Genomic DNA, 18,975 nt, shown 5'->3' with positions numbered 1-18,975 from the left:
CAGCTCACTGGCCCATGTGGGAATCAAACTGGCAACTCTGTTGCTCCGAGCTTGTGCTCTTAACCAACTGAGCCACTCGGCCGGCCCGACTTCTCATGATTTTTAAGCTTATATATTTTCAGAAAATGTTTAGTAGTAAAAACATTAAATTAAAAAATAAATTTAAAATTATTAATAAAAATTAAAATATTAAATAAACCTGAATTTGAAATTGTGATGAGATAGATTTAAGCTAGGCCTTAAAAGATGAAACCATTTGGACATGTAAGACAAACACAATCTAAATAAAGAAAAGATCCAATGAAGACAGAAAAGGAGAATGAGCAGAATTGAGGATGGGTTTCTTAAAATTAGGAATAATCTGAACATGTTTATAAACTGAGGAGATTGATTCAAGTAACTCAAAGGAGAATGAGGTTCAATAAAGAAAAGGAATAACTGACAAAGTAAGATCCTGACTTGGGATGGGAGAGTAGCAATTAAAGGAATAAATATAGTAGTCCCCCGCTTATCTTTAAGGGATACATTCCAAGACCCCCCATGGATGTCTGAAATAATAGGTAGTACTGAATCATATATATACTATTTTTTTCATATACATACATATCTATGATAAAGTTTAATTTATAAATTAGGCACATAAGAATAACAAAAATACTAATAATATAGAATAATTATAACAATATACTGTAATAAAAGTTATGTCAGGGCCAGCCGGGTGGCGCAGTTGGTTAGAGCGCAAGCTCTGAGCAACAGCATCACCAGTTTGAGTCCCACATGGGCCAGTGAGCTGCACCCAAGCTGAGCTGCTGCTGAGCTACCCATTGGCAGCTCAGCTATACAAGGTTGCCGGTTCAACTCCCACATAGGATGGTGGGCTCTACCCCTCTCCTCCCCCCTGCAAACAGATTGAAAGCAGCGATTGGACTTGGAGCTCAACTTTCGCCCTCCACAACTAAGATTGAAGGACAACGACGACTTGGAGCTGATGGGTCCTGGAAAAACACAATGTTCCCCTTCCCCAATTCCCCAATAAAATCTTAAAAAAAAATAAAAGTTATGTGACCGTGGTCTCTTTCTCCCTCTCTCTAAATACCTTATTGTACTGTATTTACAGTAGATACACATGTACAATAGATATACACATTCAGAGTAGATACACTGAACAAAGGGATTATTCACATCCCAGGTAGGACAGGGCAAGACAGAGCAGGACAGCATGAAATTTCATCATGGTACTCAGAACGGCATGCAATTTAAAACTTATGAATTGCTTATGTCTGGAATTTTCCATTTAATACTTTTGGACCATGGTTGGCCGTGGGTAACTGAAACTGTAGATATGAGGGAACTACTCTAATTAGCTATTTGGGTGTATCAGTTCCCTAAACGATCTGGTAGCNATCCAGCTAGTTACGTGCATATTTCTTTTTTTTTAAGATTTTTATTGGGGTATTGGGGGGAAGGGAACAGTGCTGGGGAATTGGGGAAGGGGAACAGACAAGTTGCTGTCCCTTTGTTCCTCAGTTTAGTTGTGGAGGATGTCGCTTCACTGGCCCATGTTGGTACTGTGATCATTGCACTCTTCCTGGCTGAGGCAGATTGATCGCCAGCCGTTGGATGGCCACTCATGGTGGCTCACGGCATCTCACGCCAGCTGCCACTGCTTACGCTGGCTGCCAGCCACTCACGGTAGCTTATGGCAGCCCACTGCAGCCCCACTACAGCCTATACCATCACCGGTGACTCATGGGAACCCAGCTCCAGGTCGAGATGTTGTTTGCCATTTTAGCTGTAGAGGGCAGTGTCACTGGTCCATGTGGGATCCGAACCGGTGGACCTGCTGCTCAGAGCTTGCACTCCCAAGCCAACTCAACCAACGAGCCACTCAGCTGGCCCCCTGGATCTTCTCTGAAGATTCATCTTCCTCTAACCTGGTCAGTAAGACTCCATCCTAGGCCCTCTTTACTTATTTACGCACATAGCTCACACACATTGCAGGGGCCACAGCACCATCTGACGCTCTTTCTGACATAAACTGGTACTTCTCCCCTCCCTCCCGCTGTGTGCTGGTTCCTGGAACAAGCCATTGTCCTGACCTGGTCAAACATGTAAAGCACTTACCCGTACCTGGAACTACTCATGCACTACTGGTAACTATCCCGCCTTGTTCAATGCAATTCTTTGGCGCCTTCCAAGCAGCACAGGCCCATTTCACCGGCAGCTACTCAAGATGTGCCTGGTATGTAAGTTTCCTTAATAAACTCTACTATTTACCAAACTGGAATTGCCAGCCTCTCCCGTGCATCCCTGTCCTCTGCTTATGGAGGTAGGTTTTGAGTCCCAGGACCTTTCCCTGAGTCTGCATGTACTAAGCCTCCAAATAGTACTGCCATCTTCACCTTGTACAGATATAGTTATTCTCAAGGGCAAAAGAGGTCACAACAAAATAGAAATGGTGCACATATTGACACGTATCAGTGAAAAATGCATTGTTTGAACCATGGCTCAAATAAATGAAAAGGAAACTTTATTACAGTTCCCCTCCAACCTCTAGCTTCATACTTACTACCTTTTTTGATGATCACGATTGCTTTTGTATTTATTATTCACGTCCTCAACAAACAGCTAACATTAACTACATTACTTAATTTTCATTTGCTTCACTGCAACTTCCCAGGATTCCATAATTTTGTTTTTGAATACTTAACTGTTTACATGGCTCAAAAATTTAAACTATATAAAAATATTTAAAAATAATTCTCACTCTCCTCCCTGAATTTATCCACTCTTCTTCACCCACCCCAGGCACCACTTTTGTTAGTTCCCCGTGTATTCTCCCCGTGTTTCATTTTTTAAAAGACAGCTTGAGATATACATCACATACCATACAACTTACCCATTTAAAGTACACAATTCAATGGTTTTTAGTATGTTCATAGAGTTGAACAATCATTACAATCAATTTTAGAACATTTTCATTATACCCATTAACATTCACTCAGTTGTTCATAGCATTCCCTTTCAACCTTTATTTTGTAAAGTCCACAGTGATGTCTTCTCTCATTCCTGAGCTTAGTAATTTGAGTTCTCTCTTTTTTTTCCCTCTTGGTCAATCTAGCTAAAGATTTTCCAATTTTGTTGAACCAACTTTTGGTTTCATTGATTTCTTCTCTATTGTTTCCCAGTGTTTCTTGTCATTAACACAAATATATATTCTTATTTTTCCTTCTTCCTCACATAACAGGTAGCATATTATATACCTTCAACACTAGCATATTCTGAAAGATGTATGTCAGGTGAAGGAAAATGATCTTAAATAGATCTGAGATGTAAGAAGAAATGAAGAACCACAAAAGTGGTAAATATGTGAATAAATCTTAATAAACATTGACTAATTAAAACAAGTATTAATGTCTTGTGAAACAGAAAATAAGAATAAGCAACAATAATAATCTATAAGTGAGAAATGAGTTAAATGTATTATCTGTTGGAGGTATTAACTTTAGATTTTGATGTTATGAATGAGTATTGGACACACACTCTTAATGCCTCCTCAGATTCCCCTGTTTGCTTTCTTCTTTCAAAGGTGCTGTCTGTCTCCTGCTCCACGCTGCTGCTGCTTTTGCCCAGCTTCCTGAGCTGGCTGGAGTCCAAACTGAAATACACCAGGCCTATCTGATCTGAGTTGCCCCTCTGCCTTTCAGAGTTGGCTGCAATGCCACACCGCTGAGCATGAGACCTGCCTTCCTAAGGAGTTACCAAAAGACCAGATGACAGTCCTGTGTGGCAAACCTTAGCCAATGGGAAATGGAAGTAGTTAGGAAACTACATTAGCCTTCCCTTCCTCCCTTCAGTGGACTGCTCCACGGGGCAGTTTCTCCTATAAGCCTTCTGGAGAAGTCCCCCACTCAAGGTGCACATACTTGCTGGGAGACTCCTACGAGTCTTCACAGCTTGTCACCAAGCCTGGCCACTGTGGAACACATTACATCAATTTTTCCTTGCCTCACTACCCTCGCTTCCCTGGATCTGCACCTCCCAAATAAACGAACAATACTTTCATCTTTGCCTCAGGTTCTACTTTGTAGAGGACCCAAGTTCAGGAAGTACGTGTATTATAATTTCTAAGGTAACCACTAAAAGAATAAAACTAGAGTATATAATTTCCAAACTAGTTGAGGAAAAATAAAGAATAGTAGAAAACAGTCAATCCAAAAAAGGCAAGAAAAAAGAGAAAAAACAAAGATGGAATAGTTGAAACAAATAGCATAAAGTGAGACAATAGATTTAAACCCAAATATAGATCAGTAGGCACATTAAATATAAATGGACTAAATGCTTCAGTTAAAAGATAAAGATTGTCAGGCCAAATACAATAGAACATAAAGTAAAATGTATGCACTAAAAAGTATTTAAAATTAATTTTCATAATGAACTTTGAGTTTTAAGAAGTTTTCCAATTAATCAAGCAGCAGAACTCAGGAAGACATACTATTCAGAAAAATCTCTAATATTAAACAGTTTCTTTCACTATTATGGTATACTGTGGAGTTCCAAGTAGAAAATTAAAGGCCAGAGCTAACAGTGTGAGATCACCATTTCTATTTCTGTAATATTTAACAAGCCAGGATTTTCTTTATAACTGTGAAAAAGGAAACTCTTCCTTAAGCCTAACTAAAATATGCACCTTAACCTTATCAAGTAATCAGATGAAATCAAAAACTATAGAAAGAGATAAGCAGCCCAAATCAGGCACTGAACATTCCTTTTATATACAGTAGTGAAGAGTGTGTCTCTAATATATTTCTAGTAACTTTTTAAGGGGTGACCACTCATGGCCTTTCTTCTAAGTCAGGCAGAATACTCTGATCATGTAAAAGGTATCTCCTATAAGCCACCAATAACTCTGTTGACAGAGTAGAAGGAAAAAGACAGCAGTTACCTGGCTATCTAGAGCTGAAATCTGTTTCCACATAAAGAACCAGTTGGGTTTAGGTTCAAAAAGTATGACTCCTGGGAGAAAGATCTGTTACTTTGGTCACATTATATTCTGTGTGTGTGTGCATGTGTGCAAACACTGTTAAAAATGTATATTCGGGGGCCGGCTGAGTGGCGCGTTGGTTAAGAGCTGGCTTACTTAGGACGCCAGAGGACCCCAGTTTGCATCCCACATATGAGGGCCAGTGACACTGCCCTCCACAGCTAAGATGCTGAACAACANTCCTTCCCCCACTGTAGGATAATCCAGCTTAGACCATGTGCTTCAGGTGAAGCTTACCCTGCTTCCATCCTGCTCCAGGCACAGGCAGGTAATCCAGGCCTGACAACAAAATACTTCATTCCCCTGGCCACTCTGACTGCTCATGGATGGGCAGATCATGAGCAGTCAATAAGAGTTCTCTCCAGGGCTTGTGCTAAAGCTACTGACTACAAACGTTATGCAGACTTGGGGCTATTAAATAGACATCTTTCTACCTCACAGAAAACCTATCAGAGAATAAAGCCAGACAGAGCTAGGACCCCTGGAAACAACTATATATGAAATCAGCCCACCTCTGAACATAAGCCAATAATTTCCCTTTTGTGCCTAGCTAGTTTGAAAGCTTTTTTGGTTACTCGCAACTGAGTTTCTTGGATCATTCCAGGCTAACACACATTTCACTTCTTACCGTCACAGTGAAAACCCACATATGATGAAAGTGTGTCATTTCCCTCATGTGTAATTGGTGAGGATGAAAGATTTGAGAATGACATTTAAGGGATAATGTTTATATTATATTTCATAAAATATAAAATAGAATTAGTGATGTAATTTGTAACAACACATATACTAAAGCAAATAAAACCTGCCATTATATTTTAAGACAATTTGTTTGGCATGCCATGTCAACAGGAAAAATACATAATTAACAATAACTACAATTCACTTTTTTAAATTCTTTGCTCTTTAAATTAGAGGTTTAACTATTTAAAAATTAATTTTAAGATTAAGTAAATTTTATCAGTGGATATAATAATTTTGTTAATAATTTCAAGATAAGAATGTATAGATCTTAAAAAAACACATTTGCTTTCATTGTAATACTATTCACCACTGTGCAGAAATCAATTTAAAACAGTTCATCTTAGATACTGAGAGTTTAATGGAGGGTTTATTAGGTGTTTCACCTATAGAACATACAGGAAGGCTTCATTTTACGTACTAGACAACCTTATGAACAGGGTTTGGTCAATAAAGCCAAGTCCTTGAGTCCTGTAAAGGAAATTTTATGCATACCTGATAGTTCTGTCAGTTTTTCAGCTCTTTTACCCTTTGTTACAATTATTCCAATCTGAAATAAAAACAAAACTGATTATTAATTTAACAAATAATTTCTTCTTGGTAAAAATGTACTAAAATAAATTAGTAATTATACAAGGAATAAGTAACATNAAGTTATAAGATCTTTACAAAGATTACATATACTGAAACTGCTAGCTTTTCAAGGGTTATAAAACTTCCTCTGAGCACTGACATAACTACTGAAAATTCCTTGTATTCTGAGATGTTATCTTACAGATCAATGACATATTTAAGATGACTACCCATATTTTGGACTTCAGCACATGAACTGATTCAAGTTTAATAGCTTAAAAACAGATGAAAACATTCCAATTTAATTAATAAAGTATTACTCCTTACATAGTAATTATGAGTAAATATTGAAGATTCTAGATATATACCACCAGTTTCACGAGCAAGGACAGTGCAAACCCGAACCTCTGCAGACAATCCAATAACAGACACTCTAATTTTAGCTGCCTTTAGCGTCTTCCTCAAATCCAAGTAAATGGAGGGTTTTGGAGAAGAAAAAAAAAGCATTGAACAATTAATATGTTTGATAAATAAATGTTCTGAAAACTAGTAATAAAGGCACTAAAAATTTTTCTTTAGAGTTGTAACTTCGGTTTTGATTATAAAATTATTGGTTCTACCTTGATTAGATCATAGATATTAGATGGATCGCATGTTGTGAGGCTGCTAAAGATGATTAGGACTTCTCTACTTGTATGTCCAGGCATGTGTCTAAAGATAAAACATACTCCAATTAAGCATAACAAATTATGCTAATGAAAAATTTACCTAAAAAGAATAGTACACATAATTTATATATTTAGACTATAGAATATCTCATTTGTTTCAACATTACAAAGGAATCGATTGTATCTCTAAACACCTTAATGTAAATTTTTCTAAAATTAACTACATACTTAAAAAAATTCATTGAGTCATTTATTCATTCAATAAATATTTATTGAATATTCTTTTAAGTTGTGGGGATAGAGTGATAAACAACACTGCCAAGGTTCCTGACATCATGAAGCTTACATTCTAGTAGATTTGTTTCATACAAAGTCTAAAATGTACATTAAGTATAATACAATAGTAATGTACTTCTTTTTTAAAGATTGCAATTTAACCTTATAGCGAGTCAGAGTCTTAATAACCATAAACATTAATTTTGTGTACCATCTAACTAAATGATGGCTTATGGGGTTTTAAGATGTGATAAGCTGTTCCTCTATACTAAATAAAAATTTCTATGCTTTTAGGAGCAATTTTATCAGTTATTTATAGCTTTCCTGTGTATAACGTCACTGTTAAGCTCTCAGCTTTTACTTGTGGATGCTGCTATTGTGCCTAACTTTAATACGTGTGTTGCCTCCTTCACATCTACTTTAAAACTATTAAAACATCTATTATATAAAGGTATAAAAATCTGAGTAAGGACAGACTAGGCAGGGACAAAATATATGAACTTTAACTATATTGAATACTTCCTCTTAGTCTTAGTATATTCCACATAGTTGAACTTGCTGGGAAAGAGTGCTATTAATTTACAGATTACAAAATAAGCTAATAAAAGTCAACGAATGTACAACAAACTCACAATTATTGTACCACGTTAAATTCCACATACAATCAATTCTCAAAATATTTTTCATCAACATATTTCTTTTGTACTAATAATGCTACAGTTTTAATTATATTTTTCTAAAACCTTTAATAATATACCTCACCAATTAAAATGTAAAATAAAAATTACTAACACCACACTAACCATCCTAAATGACATTAAATTCGTATGTATGTCTCTTAATAACGATTTCACTATAGTTGGGTTTATATTATCATTTTAACTTAACTCATTCAAAACTTTGAAATCAATTATACATAATCAATGTAAAACACTAACTTTAGAGTTTGCATAGCCATGCTTAAGGAGTTATAAAGAGATGGCTCTCCATGGCAGGTCATATCTACAGCTTTCTTCAAAGATGTTATGTGTTTCCTAGAGTTTCCTAAAATAGAAATGGAACAATTTACTTTTAATAAAAGCCTATATATACATTATGGAAATTTATATCTCTCTCAAAATTTATGTATCTATGATGTTAAAGAACAGAATCCCTTCAATTTACATTTTTAGCAACTTGCACTTTTATCAGAGATGTTTGTTATATAATGTCTTACTTCATACTAAAAAACAGAATACAGGTTAAGTCCTCACTGAACGTCGTCAGTGGTTCTNCCCGACACTGTGGGCAGAAATAGCCTCCCAATGTAAGCCCTGGCTCAGTGTTGCTATCCAAATGCCTGTGGGGGAAAAAACATTACTTTAAAAGCATGATCTATAAAGATGTAAACAGTTAAGAGCAAAGGAAAGTATGCCACCTTGATTTCAAAATCTTGGAAGTTGTTTCATAGCTCACGTATGTTCTTTTTTTTTTTCCCCTTTCTGCGTTTTTGTTTTGAATAGTTTCCATTACTGTCTGTGAATTCACTAATCTTTGCTTCTTCAGTGACTAATTTGCTGTTAATTTTTCATCTCAACATTGTATACTTCATCTCTAGAAATTTGATTTGGGACTTTTTTCTATCTTCTACCTCTCTTATCATACTCATGTTCTCTACTTTCCTGAACATATGGAGTCTAAATTAATTGCTCTTTTAACATCTTGTCTACTAATTCTATCAACTGGGTTATTTCTGGATATGTTTCCATTCTATGATTTTTTTTCCTAGGTATGTGTATTTTCTGACTTCTTTGCATGCCTGGTAATTTTTGATTGGCTGCCAGACATTGTGAATTTTGCTTTGTTTTAGGAAAATTCTTTGTATTCCCTTAAATATGTTGGAGGTTTTTCTGGAATATACTTAAGTAACTTGGAAATAGTTTGATCTGTTCAAGGCTTGCTTTTAAGTTTGGAAGGCTGTCCATAGAAGCTGTTAGTCTAGGGTTAATTTGGTTCCATTACTCTATTCTACTGGACTCTATTCAAGGTCTATTGTGATAAGAGATCTTTCCAAACTGACTGGTGGGAACATGGAACTAATCTCTGTCCTATGTAAGGTCTAGGGATTGTTCTGCCTGCTCCTCTCCACTGGTTTTTTCCCTGGCCCCTGGTAGTTCCCTCACAGGAATGTGTTGATCAATCCTCAGCGAATGACTCCTGGGGAAGTCTCTGTATATCTCAAGAGCTCTGTGTGTAGCTCTTTATTCTCTAGTACTCTGCCCTGCAAAATAATAGCCATTTTAGCTTCCCCAAATGCGGAACTTTGTTTCTTCAGCTAAGCAAGAGCTTCCAGGCTGTGTGTAGGGTTTCCCTCCTTGCACTGCAGCCTGGAAATTCTCTCTAGGCAGAAAGCTGCATTCATAGGGTCCACCTCATTTGTTTCCCTTCTTTCAGGGATTATTATCTGCACTACCTGTTGTCCAATGTCTGAAAACTGTTGTTTTATATATTTTGTTTGGTTTTCTGGCAGGAGGCAGGAAGGTAACTCTAGTTCCTAATATACCTTTATAGCTGGAGATAGTCTTATTTGTGATTTTTAAGAATTATTTTCTTAAATTTAATTTTGCTTTCTAATTATGTAAAATGTAAAGTTCCAAAGTTAAAACAAGATATATTTAGAAAAGTCTAAGGTCTACCCCTTTGCCTTTCTCCGCACATCACCTAGGTAAAAAAAATTTGTTTTCACTTTTTATTTCCATTACTATATTTATTAATATAAACAAGTATGGATATCTACTCAAATCTCCACCCTCTTCTTAGAGGATTGGTAGCACACTACACACTTTTCTCTACCATGTTTTACTTAGTAATATCTACTAAAGATTACTCCATAGGAGTATATAGATAGTCCTCACTCCTTTTTACAGCTATATAGAAGGTAAACTTTTACAAAAGTCATTACATTTCAAGCCCATCTTTTTAATTCACAACTTATAGAAGGGAGTTAAAAATGTAAAAATATCACCACTGATAGCTTCAAGGTTTTTACTTACGCCATGCTGTAAGAGGGTTTTGCATCTTGATCAGACAGAGAAGCGATGGTATGCTGAGGAAATCCTTTATAAAAGAAAACGTTTTACTTTCTTTTTCTAAGCAAATTAACAAGATTCTAGGGCTAGGATCCTAAAAATGTTCCTACAATAAAGCCCATGAAGTTGTACAAAAGTCCTCTTTTCTGCTTTTTAGATATGTTTATTATAGCATGGTCAGACTGACAGTAATTGCAGGTTACAAGAAAAATTAAAAGTAGAGGAAATAAGGGAAAGATCTGTCCATAAATATGCCCTCAGATGCTAAAGTTCATATCTATATTTTTTAATAACAACTAACATATACTGCTTTTTAAAAAAAAAANAACTAGACTGAAGAACAAAAGGACAGCAACTTGTCTGTTCCCCTTCCCCCAATTCCCCAGCGCTGTTCCCATCCCCCAATTCCCCAATTAAAAAATAAATAAATAAAAATAAAATAAAAAACAGTATAATATGGAGAAGTAACTTCTAACACTTCCAAACTAAATGCAGTTTAGCTTGTAAATTGAAAACAATTTAAAATACAAAAATATCTTTGTAGCAAAATTAGAATGCAGAATTACAAAACAACTGTTTAAACTATTGTGCTCCCTTGTTATCTCCATCTACTGTTATTACACTTCTAAGGAATAACCTGATATGAGCCTGGTCTTCAGAAATCTACTGAAAGCTTATAATACTATTTCCTCAATATTTCTTGTACAATATTTTATATTTAGAAAGCACACAAACTTACATGTTGGTCTTTCAATTGCCCCTGACATCCATAACAAAATCTGAAAAAGTTTAAAAATAATTTTGTTTAGAATTCATTCATTAAAATAACTCCGCAAAATCTCATTAACAAAATCCTTGAATTAATAAGTAATTTTACTTACAATTAACTTACACATGACTTTTAAAAGAAATAGTTAAGAATACCAGTAATTTAAGAAAATTCCACAGTATATCCCAAGGTCATCTAACAGTTGGCCCAAAATCTTCCTTTAAAAATAATTTAATTTTATTTTCATCAAGGTTAAATATGAACATGCGTTCTCAGCTGGGATTCTGAGAGGGAATTAAACCTTACAAAAAATGATTTGAGGGACTGTTTTTCAACTCTCCCAAAGATAACAGACAGCTGGTATGATTTTAGATGGACAGGAGAGAAGTTAACTTATTGCATACAATGGATGCCCATGGGCTTAATTTTCAAGGAATAGTTCAAATAGTTAAAAGTTCTCAAAACTATTACCAAAAAATGCAGTTCCCTGCCTACCCAGCCCCACTTCATTTCTGTTCACCACAGCAAACACTTTCAAAACTTTTAACTGTTTGATACCTATACTTACAGTGCTATCTCTTGGTTTTTTTGTAGGCATTGGCTATGAACCTCCCACTACAGATGATGAAAATTTAATTTTTTCAACCCTCTTGATCTAATACCATGTACATACATAACTAACATCATTCTCAATACTATGCAGTTAAATCATTTTGCATAGAATAGTAAGTGTTTACTTTATTATGACCATATAAACATACTCAGCTGAGCCATGTGATACAACTTTTCTTCTCTTTAAAACATTTCTTCCTAGAGTCAATAACTATAGTTATTCACAAGCTTAGTCTTCTCTGTAATTTCCATTAACTCAGTCCCAATTTTTCCCTGAGAAGTTTCAACTTCCCTGCTATGTTCAACTACGTCAGAAATTCATCCTCTTGGTGACATCTCTCCTAGACTATTCTGACCTCCAAACCGGACTGTTCTCCACATCTGACACACAAGCATCATTCTGGGATATTCCCCTTATCATCATCCTACGGCTTTCTTTAGCCACTTTTGAATTATATTGATATGCCTCTTCTCTTTCATTCATTCTCTTTCTCAGTTCCTTTGAAGCATCTCTTCCACAGCTTCCCCAGAAAGTCTCTTTTTTGAGACCTTACAAGTCTGAAAATGTCTTCAGTCTACCTACATTTAATTGATAGCTTGGCTGGGTATATAATTTAGGTTAGTAATAGTTTTCACTCCAAATTTTGAAAGAAATTGCTCCCTGTCGGCATCCAGTGCTGCTGATAAGAAGCCAAACAACTTAAATTCCAGATTACGTGACCTAATTTTCCCTTTCCAGAAATGTTCAGGGTTAGTATTCTGCTGCACATTCTGGAATTTCACAATGATATACTTTAGCATGGGTATGCTTTCCTTCAATTTGTCAGGAACCCACAAGTCTCTTTCAATCTTGAAAGTTCTGTCCTTTAATAGGAGAAAATGTCCTTGAACTATTTCTCTTCTACTCTTCATTTGATCTTTTCTTTATTTCTCATATAACTCTGATATTAAACCATTTGGATAAATCCTCTAGTGTTACACCATGTAAATCAACCAATGCAGATTGATTGATTTCCTTTTTGTTTCTTTTTGGANCAGAGCCCTGCTGCTCAGAGCTGGCATCCCAAACCAGCTCTTAACCAATGAGCCACTAGGCCGGCCCTCTTTTACCTTTAAAGTACATGTCAGTCTATTCGGCTTTAAGTCTTGGTCTTCCATTGTTCTTGATCCATCTACTACCACATAAAGATGGCGCATCTAAAGAAAAAAATACATATAAGGACAATTTTCAAATGCATTGTTGACCAAGAAGTAAAAATGGCATTTAGTATTCAGGTATTCTACATACATTTTTAATACACTGTTTTAAAGCGTTTATTGTTTTACTATTGCTTATTCAATCGCGCCAGAATGTTTCTCCACCCCAGAATAGTTCTGTACCAGTAAAGGAAAAAAACAACATACCATTCCAAGTCGAACTTGTCCATGATGCTCAAATACTCTGTTAAAATTATGCAAGCATTTTAATGAAATATCATATACTAGCCAAAAAATCAATATAACTTTTCAACTAACCTGCATTTTTTTCATGAAGTAAATTATTAATTTATGGGATTCACATAATTATACATATTTTGGATAGTCTCTGAAGACCCATTTCCCTGCTGAGGTGCTAGGTTGCTGGTTCCTTCCCCCTACTCAGAAGATTACAGGTCAGTTTCCCTGAAACACAGCTGAACTTAATTACTGAGGAGTGGGTATAGGTGGACAGAAAGGCTTAAAGGAATATATTTCTACCTGTTGTAACACAAAAAAAATTTACATACCTTTTTCTCTTTGCTTTGAAGAGAATGTCTTCTATTGTAGCTTTAAGTGATCCTGATTCATCTTCTTTAAGAATCTCCCTATAAGCAGTAATTACTTGTTTAAAAAGATAAGCTAAAAATTTATTAGCCCATGCAAAATAAAAGCATATGTCCACACAAGGATTTGCATGTAAATGTTCAAAGATGCATTATTCTTAACAGCCAAAAGTTGCAAATAATCTAAATGTCCTTCAACTGATGAATGGATGAATAAATCATAGTTTAACCATATAACAGAACTCGTTAGCAATGAAAATGAATTACTGATACATTTGGATGAACCTTGAAAACAGAATGTTAAATGAAAGAAGCCAGACACAACTGACCATATATTGCATGATTACATTTACATGAAATGTCCAAAAAGGGCAAATCTATGGAGACAGTAGATAAGCGGTTGCCTAGGGATAGAGGCAGAAATGTAATTAATTGTAAATGGGCATGAGGGATCTTACTGGAGTGGTGAAAATGTTCTAAAACTGATTTATGGTGATGAATGCACAACTCAGTAAGTATCCTAAAAACCATTGAATTATGTACTGTAAACAGGTGAAATTTTAAAAGGTGTAAAATATACTTCAATAAAGTTGTTAAAAAAAAATGTCTAAAAGAGAAGAGAGTAATAATGCCCTACTCACCATGTTCTTTCATAGCCTCCTTCCCATCGCTTAGTTCTCTCAGGTTCTTCATCCATTTTTTTCTTAAACGTATTATATTATTCAATATCCTATAAAAAGCATTAGATTGTGAATTTCTAAAGATATTTGCCACCAAATGCATACAATTAAACTTAAAAGTAGAGAGGGAAGTAAATATACAAATTAAAAAGAAAAACTTAGAATGCAATGTCATCTTATTCTTTGCAATTTATTTAACAATTGTTGTTTGGTGAAAATGCTTTACAAAATGGAACTCTTTTTCCCATTTCCAAGAAAGAAAACAAATATTTATGCACAAATTTGGCACCAATAGAAGCATCTTTTACAATTTAAAAAAAAATAAAAATGCATTCATAGGACAGGACCATAGAATTACTGGAAGTGGGATCGGGTGTAGATGAAACAAGGTTAGCCACAACTGAGACTATTATAGCTAAGTGATGGATACATGGTGATTCATTGGACTGCCTCTCCACCTTTGTGTATGTGTGAATTTTCTCATAATCAAAACTTTTTAAATGAAATTTATTATTTATAAATAGTAAATGCTTATAGCTCATCATTCAAAAAAAGGTCACAATATTAAACCTACTCTATAATCTTAACTATTGGAAGAAAAAGATAAAAGAAGTATTTAGTATTTCAATAAATAGGACAAATTCAATAAACAGGGTTCACCTGGATGATAGAATTCAGGGTGATTGGGTTTTGTTTTGTTTTTGCTTTATTCTTTTCAGTACTTTTCATATTTTCAATATGACCATGTTCTTCAATAATCCAGGATAAAATTGGTGGTGGGGGGGAACCTATTAACCATAACCAAGTAATAAATATCCCCAACATGTCCACACCTCCAGCCTCCTCAATGGAATCTCCTTCCGTACCCCACTCTCATTCTCAGCTTCCTTTTTGCATAAATGAAGGCTCAAAGGAATCATAAGTGCCAAGACATTAAGGACAAAACAAGTCCCACCATTGGCAGGAGCAAAGATTAATTTTTGTGATGAGGACCATAACCAAGAACTTACCCTCCATTTATATCATCATTTATACATATATATATATATATATATATATATATATATATATATATATGTCTAAAGAATTCATCTATAAATGGACTTCTGGAATTAAAATCTACTGACAGGTTGGAAACTGCTTTTACAGCATCACTGTTTTCAGTGGCACCTGCTATAATCAGATATTACTTACTAAACTTCTATTTCTCACTGAATTAAAAAACCACTCCCAGGCATTGGATTCTCATTTCAAGAAATCTGGTGACCCAGTTTAATATCCTGAAGTAAGGATGTAATTCTAACATCTGTGCTACTTTACTGCGTTACCTATGTTAATGCCTTGTAGGTTTAATGATTGTAGTAACATAGTATAGTGACTAAATTGAACATTTTGATCCTCCATACAAGTGTTTTTGTATTTATTGTGAATATCAAAAATCAAAAGCTTGGGCCAGCTGAGTGGCGTGTTGGTTAAGAGTTGGCTTGGGACGCCAGCTCTGAGCAGCAGGACCCTGGTTCGGATCCCACATTAGGGCCAGTGACACTGCCCTCTACAGCTAAGACTGTGAACAACAGCTCAACCTGGAGCTGGGGTGAGTCGCAGGCAAAGGCGTAGGCTGCAGTCTCCGCTGCAATGGACTGCCTTGAGCTACCATTAGTGGCTGGCAGCCAGTGTGAGCGGCAGTCCAATGGCCAGCGACTGATCTGCCTCACCCAGGAAGATCGCAATGATAATACCAACATGGGCCAGTGAAGCAACGTCCTCCACAACTAGACTGAAGAACAAAAAGACAGCAACGTGTCTGTTCCCCTTCCCCGATTCCCCAACGCTGTTCCCTCCAATTCCCCAATAAAATCTTCACACAAAAAAATTCAAAAGCTTACATGTTTTCAATGTTTTTAAATTTAAATTCTTAAAAACATGGCTATTGCCACCCATCACATCAATATTTAAATTGTTTTATTTTTAGTTTATCGCTTTGAATACTCTGAAAGTTCAGAAACAAATTGAGAACTGATGAGTAGAAACTGCAAGCGGGGACACTTCTGATGAGTAGAAACTGCAAGCGGGGACACTTCTGGTTCATTGCATATGAGGACTTTTTATTTAGGGCTGCATGCAACGGGAAATGACAGGGATAGGACGGAGGCATTAAGCTCCCCATAACTACAGACGTTCCGCCAGGAAGACAGAGGTTTCACAGTGCATGCTGTTAACAGAGAAGGGATTTATGTATTGCGTCCTAGAGTAAGATGTGCTTGGTGACCTCTTAGGTCAGTATCTCCAACGGCCTATGACTTCCATTTTCTTACAAACATCGCTGATCTGTTTCCTGGGAATCCAACCCCAAAAAAGCCACTTCCCCCAGCGTAAGCCTGTCGGTGTGATTCCTGTCACATGAGCTCAGAATGCTATCTGAAAACAAATAAGATCGGCACCAAACATCGCAATTTATGAAGCTTTTCCTCACACCTCATCCTGCCAAGCGCGGTGAGACAGGCAAGAGTGATTGATTACTGTTCTGTTTTTCAGGTGTGGAACTCGAGGCTCAAAGGTTGGTAACTCTCTCGAGGCCACATAGCTGGAGGCAGGTCACAAACTCGAACCCAGGATCACAATTCCCAAAACTCGCACTCTGCCTCAGGAAAGGAAGGAGAGCCATGCCCAGACTGCAGCCTCAGGTGCTTCCACGCAGCTGCCCAGACGAAAATTGCCCTCCTTCTCCACAGGCTCCCACACAGCCTCATTCCCTCTGAGGCTGGTCGGGGCCATTCAACCTCCGCCCGGGGAATGAAGGCCCTCCCTTGCCGCTGTGCTCCCCAAGCAGCCATTCCATTGCTGGGCTCCGCTCCGACCTGTGCCCGCGGACTCACCAGTCCCGCCCGACGCCGCTCCGCCCGGAAGCCGCTCTACCCAGAAGCTCCGCCCAATCCGCTCTGATGGCGATTTTGAAGTTCTTCCTCCGTGCGCAGTAACGACGCAGAAACGTTCCGGCTGCTTTGCAGGGAGTTTGTCGCAGCAGAGCGTTCCGGGGTCGCGGCATTCCCGGAACTGATTTTGAGTGAGAGGAGGGACCTCCTACCCTCCCCGCCCGCCCTGCCCCCATCCAGCTTATAGAGAAAAGCGCTGTTCGTTCTTGGAAGTTCGGGGGTGCTGGTAGCTGTCGACCTGGGGTCTGCGGAGCGTGATTTTATTTCTAAAAAGTTGGCATGAAGAACTCGGACCGCAGCAGCAGCGACAGCAGCTAGGTCAGCACCTTGCTGTGCAACGTTTTTTTGTGATGCCCCTGCTGTTCGTGCAACAAATATTTATTGAGCACCTACTTTGGGCCTGATACAGTTCTAGGCACTGAGGAAATAGCAATGAAAAATTGACAAAAATCCTTGGCCTCATGGAGTTGCTTCTGCTATGGAGATATCGAAGAGATAGTGCCATAGAGAAAAATAAGCATGGAAGGGGAAAGGGTTACAGTTTAAAACAGTGTGATCAGAGTCCACACTAAGACAGTTGAGCCATGGTCAGAATGAGGGAGTTAACCATGCTGATATTAGGGAGCAAAGGGAGCTGCAAGTGCAAAGCCCCAGAGGTGGGAGCGCATTGGTGTGTCTGAGGAAATGCACGAGAAGGGTGAAAAAGTGGTAGCAGCTGAAATCAGAGGTGGAGGACTCTGAGCACTGAGAACGTTAGAGGGATGATGATGGCTTGAACTAGTGTAGTATGGCAGTGCAGAAGCAGTTGGATTCTCATCTTGTTGATAGACCGGATGTGTGTTATGAACAAAGAACCAATGACCAAAAGTTTTCAGTTGAGCAACTGAAAGGCTGGAGTTGCAATTACTGAGAAGTTTGGGGGTAATACCAGTTCAGTTTTGGAAAAGTTTGAAATGCCTGCTAATACATATGGAATTAAATACTAGCCCCACATTTGAGAAATGGAGAGGCACGTCACCCCCAGAACACTGGGGAAAAGGTTAGGCCCAGGAGAGGAAGAGCAGACGTGGACCTGCAGGAGATGGAGCCTCTTTGCTTCCCTGTCAGCATCTGCTTCCCCTCTGTTGCTTTATTGTACCAGAATCTTTCCATGCGTTCTGACCCCTCAAAAACATCAACAGAAGCCATCCTGCACAGTAGTAGAAAGAACAGGCCTGTGTTTAAAATCATGATCTATCACAATAGCTGGGTGATCTCAAGCAAGGTACAACCCAAGTCTGACCTATAAAATGGGGATACGTCCACCTACCTTACAGGGTTTATACATCACATAGTGGCAGCTCCTTGTTTAGTGTTGGTGTTGTCTTTAAAAGGGAGAGGGGAAATTAGCATTGCTGAGTCTTTCCCAGTGCCACTAGCCTTCCATCTTTGCCTCCCCGACAAACTCCACTTTCTCCTTTTTCTTCTTTCCTTCTGTTCTGATTGACCATCCTATTCCAAGATGGAGTGCATTCCCATAGGACAGCCCCAAACCCAAGCTCCAAGTTTCTCACTTATGTTTACTACCCATCAGTCTGGGAACTTTTTCTTTTAATGGAAAAGCAGGAAAAACACAGAGGACTCTCCAATAAATTTAAAGCATATTTGTGAAGAGGAAGCTGAAATCATTCAGACTTTTCCAAATGTAAAGTTTACTATTCTCTGTATAGATTTTAGTCATAGATCTTAATCAGGAATGGTACTAAGCAAAACAAAATATGCATAAATCCATGGTAATCCCTTGCCATAATTATGACTGACTCAATATTC

At 37.4% G+C, this 18,975-nt stretch overlaps 2 protein-coding genes across 7 annotated transcripts in view; both read right to left on the bottom strand.

Moving 5' to 3' along the window:
- NAIP (NLR family apoptosis inhibitory protein) overlaps positions 1-11,215 on the bottom strand; it is a 55,203-nt gene extending 43,988 nt beyond the window's left edge. For all 5 annotated transcript variants that reach the window (XM_019631171.1, XM_019631167.1, XM_019631168.1 and 2 more), the window contains exon 1: positions 11,110-11,215. The gene's annotated coding sequence lies outside the window, so the exon portion shown is untranslated. The remainder of the gene's footprint in view (positions 1-11,109) is intronic.
- On the bottom strand, positions 6,043-17,256 carry LOC109375675 (general transcription factor IIH subunit 2-like protein). Of its 2 annotated transcripts, none has more exons than XM_019631172.1 (6): positions 17,110-17,256; positions 14,195-14,283; positions 13,518-13,595; positions 13,156-13,192; positions 12,862-12,948; positions 6,043-6,335 (listed from the first exon to the last, which is right to left on the bottom strand). In XM_019631172.1, the coding sequence occupies exons 2-6, from the start codon at positions 14,248-14,250 to the stop codon at positions 6,216-6,218; spliced, it is 378 nt and encodes a 125-aa protein (XP_019486717.1). In that variant the 5' UTR covers positions 14,251-14,283; positions 17,110-17,256; the 3' UTR covers positions 6,043-6,215. The 2 variants fall into 2 exon arrangements, with proteins under 2 accessions (XP_019486717.1, XP_019486718.1); XM_019631173.1 differs by lacking the exon at positions 17,110-17,256 and adding an exon at positions 16,709-17,085.
- Positions 17,257-18,975: the final 1,719 nt, after the last annotated feature.

This window comes from Hipposideros armiger, unplaced genomic scaffold, assembly GCF_001890085.2.
Source record: "Hipposideros armiger isolate ML-2016 unplaced genomic scaffold, ASM189008v1 scaffold_984, whole genome shotgun sequence".
Classification (NCBI taxonomy): Eukaryota; Metazoa; Chordata; class Mammalia; order Chiroptera; family Hipposideridae; genus Hipposideros; species Hipposideros armiger.
The sequence above is the reverse complement of the archived record's forward strand: the minus strand, read 5'-3'. Positions and strand labels throughout refer to the sequence as shown.

Coding starts and splice junctions, on each gene's coding strand:
- LOC109375675 (XM_019631172.1), bottom strand. CDS start 14,250: ATGGATGAAGAACCTGAGAGAACTAAGCGATGGGAAGGAGGCTATGAA. Junction 13,596..14,194: donor GGAGGCTATGAAAGAACATG/GTGAGTAGGGCA, acceptor TACTGCTTATAG/GGAGATTCTTAAAGAAGATG. Junction 13,193..13,517: donor TTCAAAGCAAAGAGAAAAAG/GTATGTAAATTT, acceptor TAATTTTAACAG/AGTATTTGAGCATCATGGAC.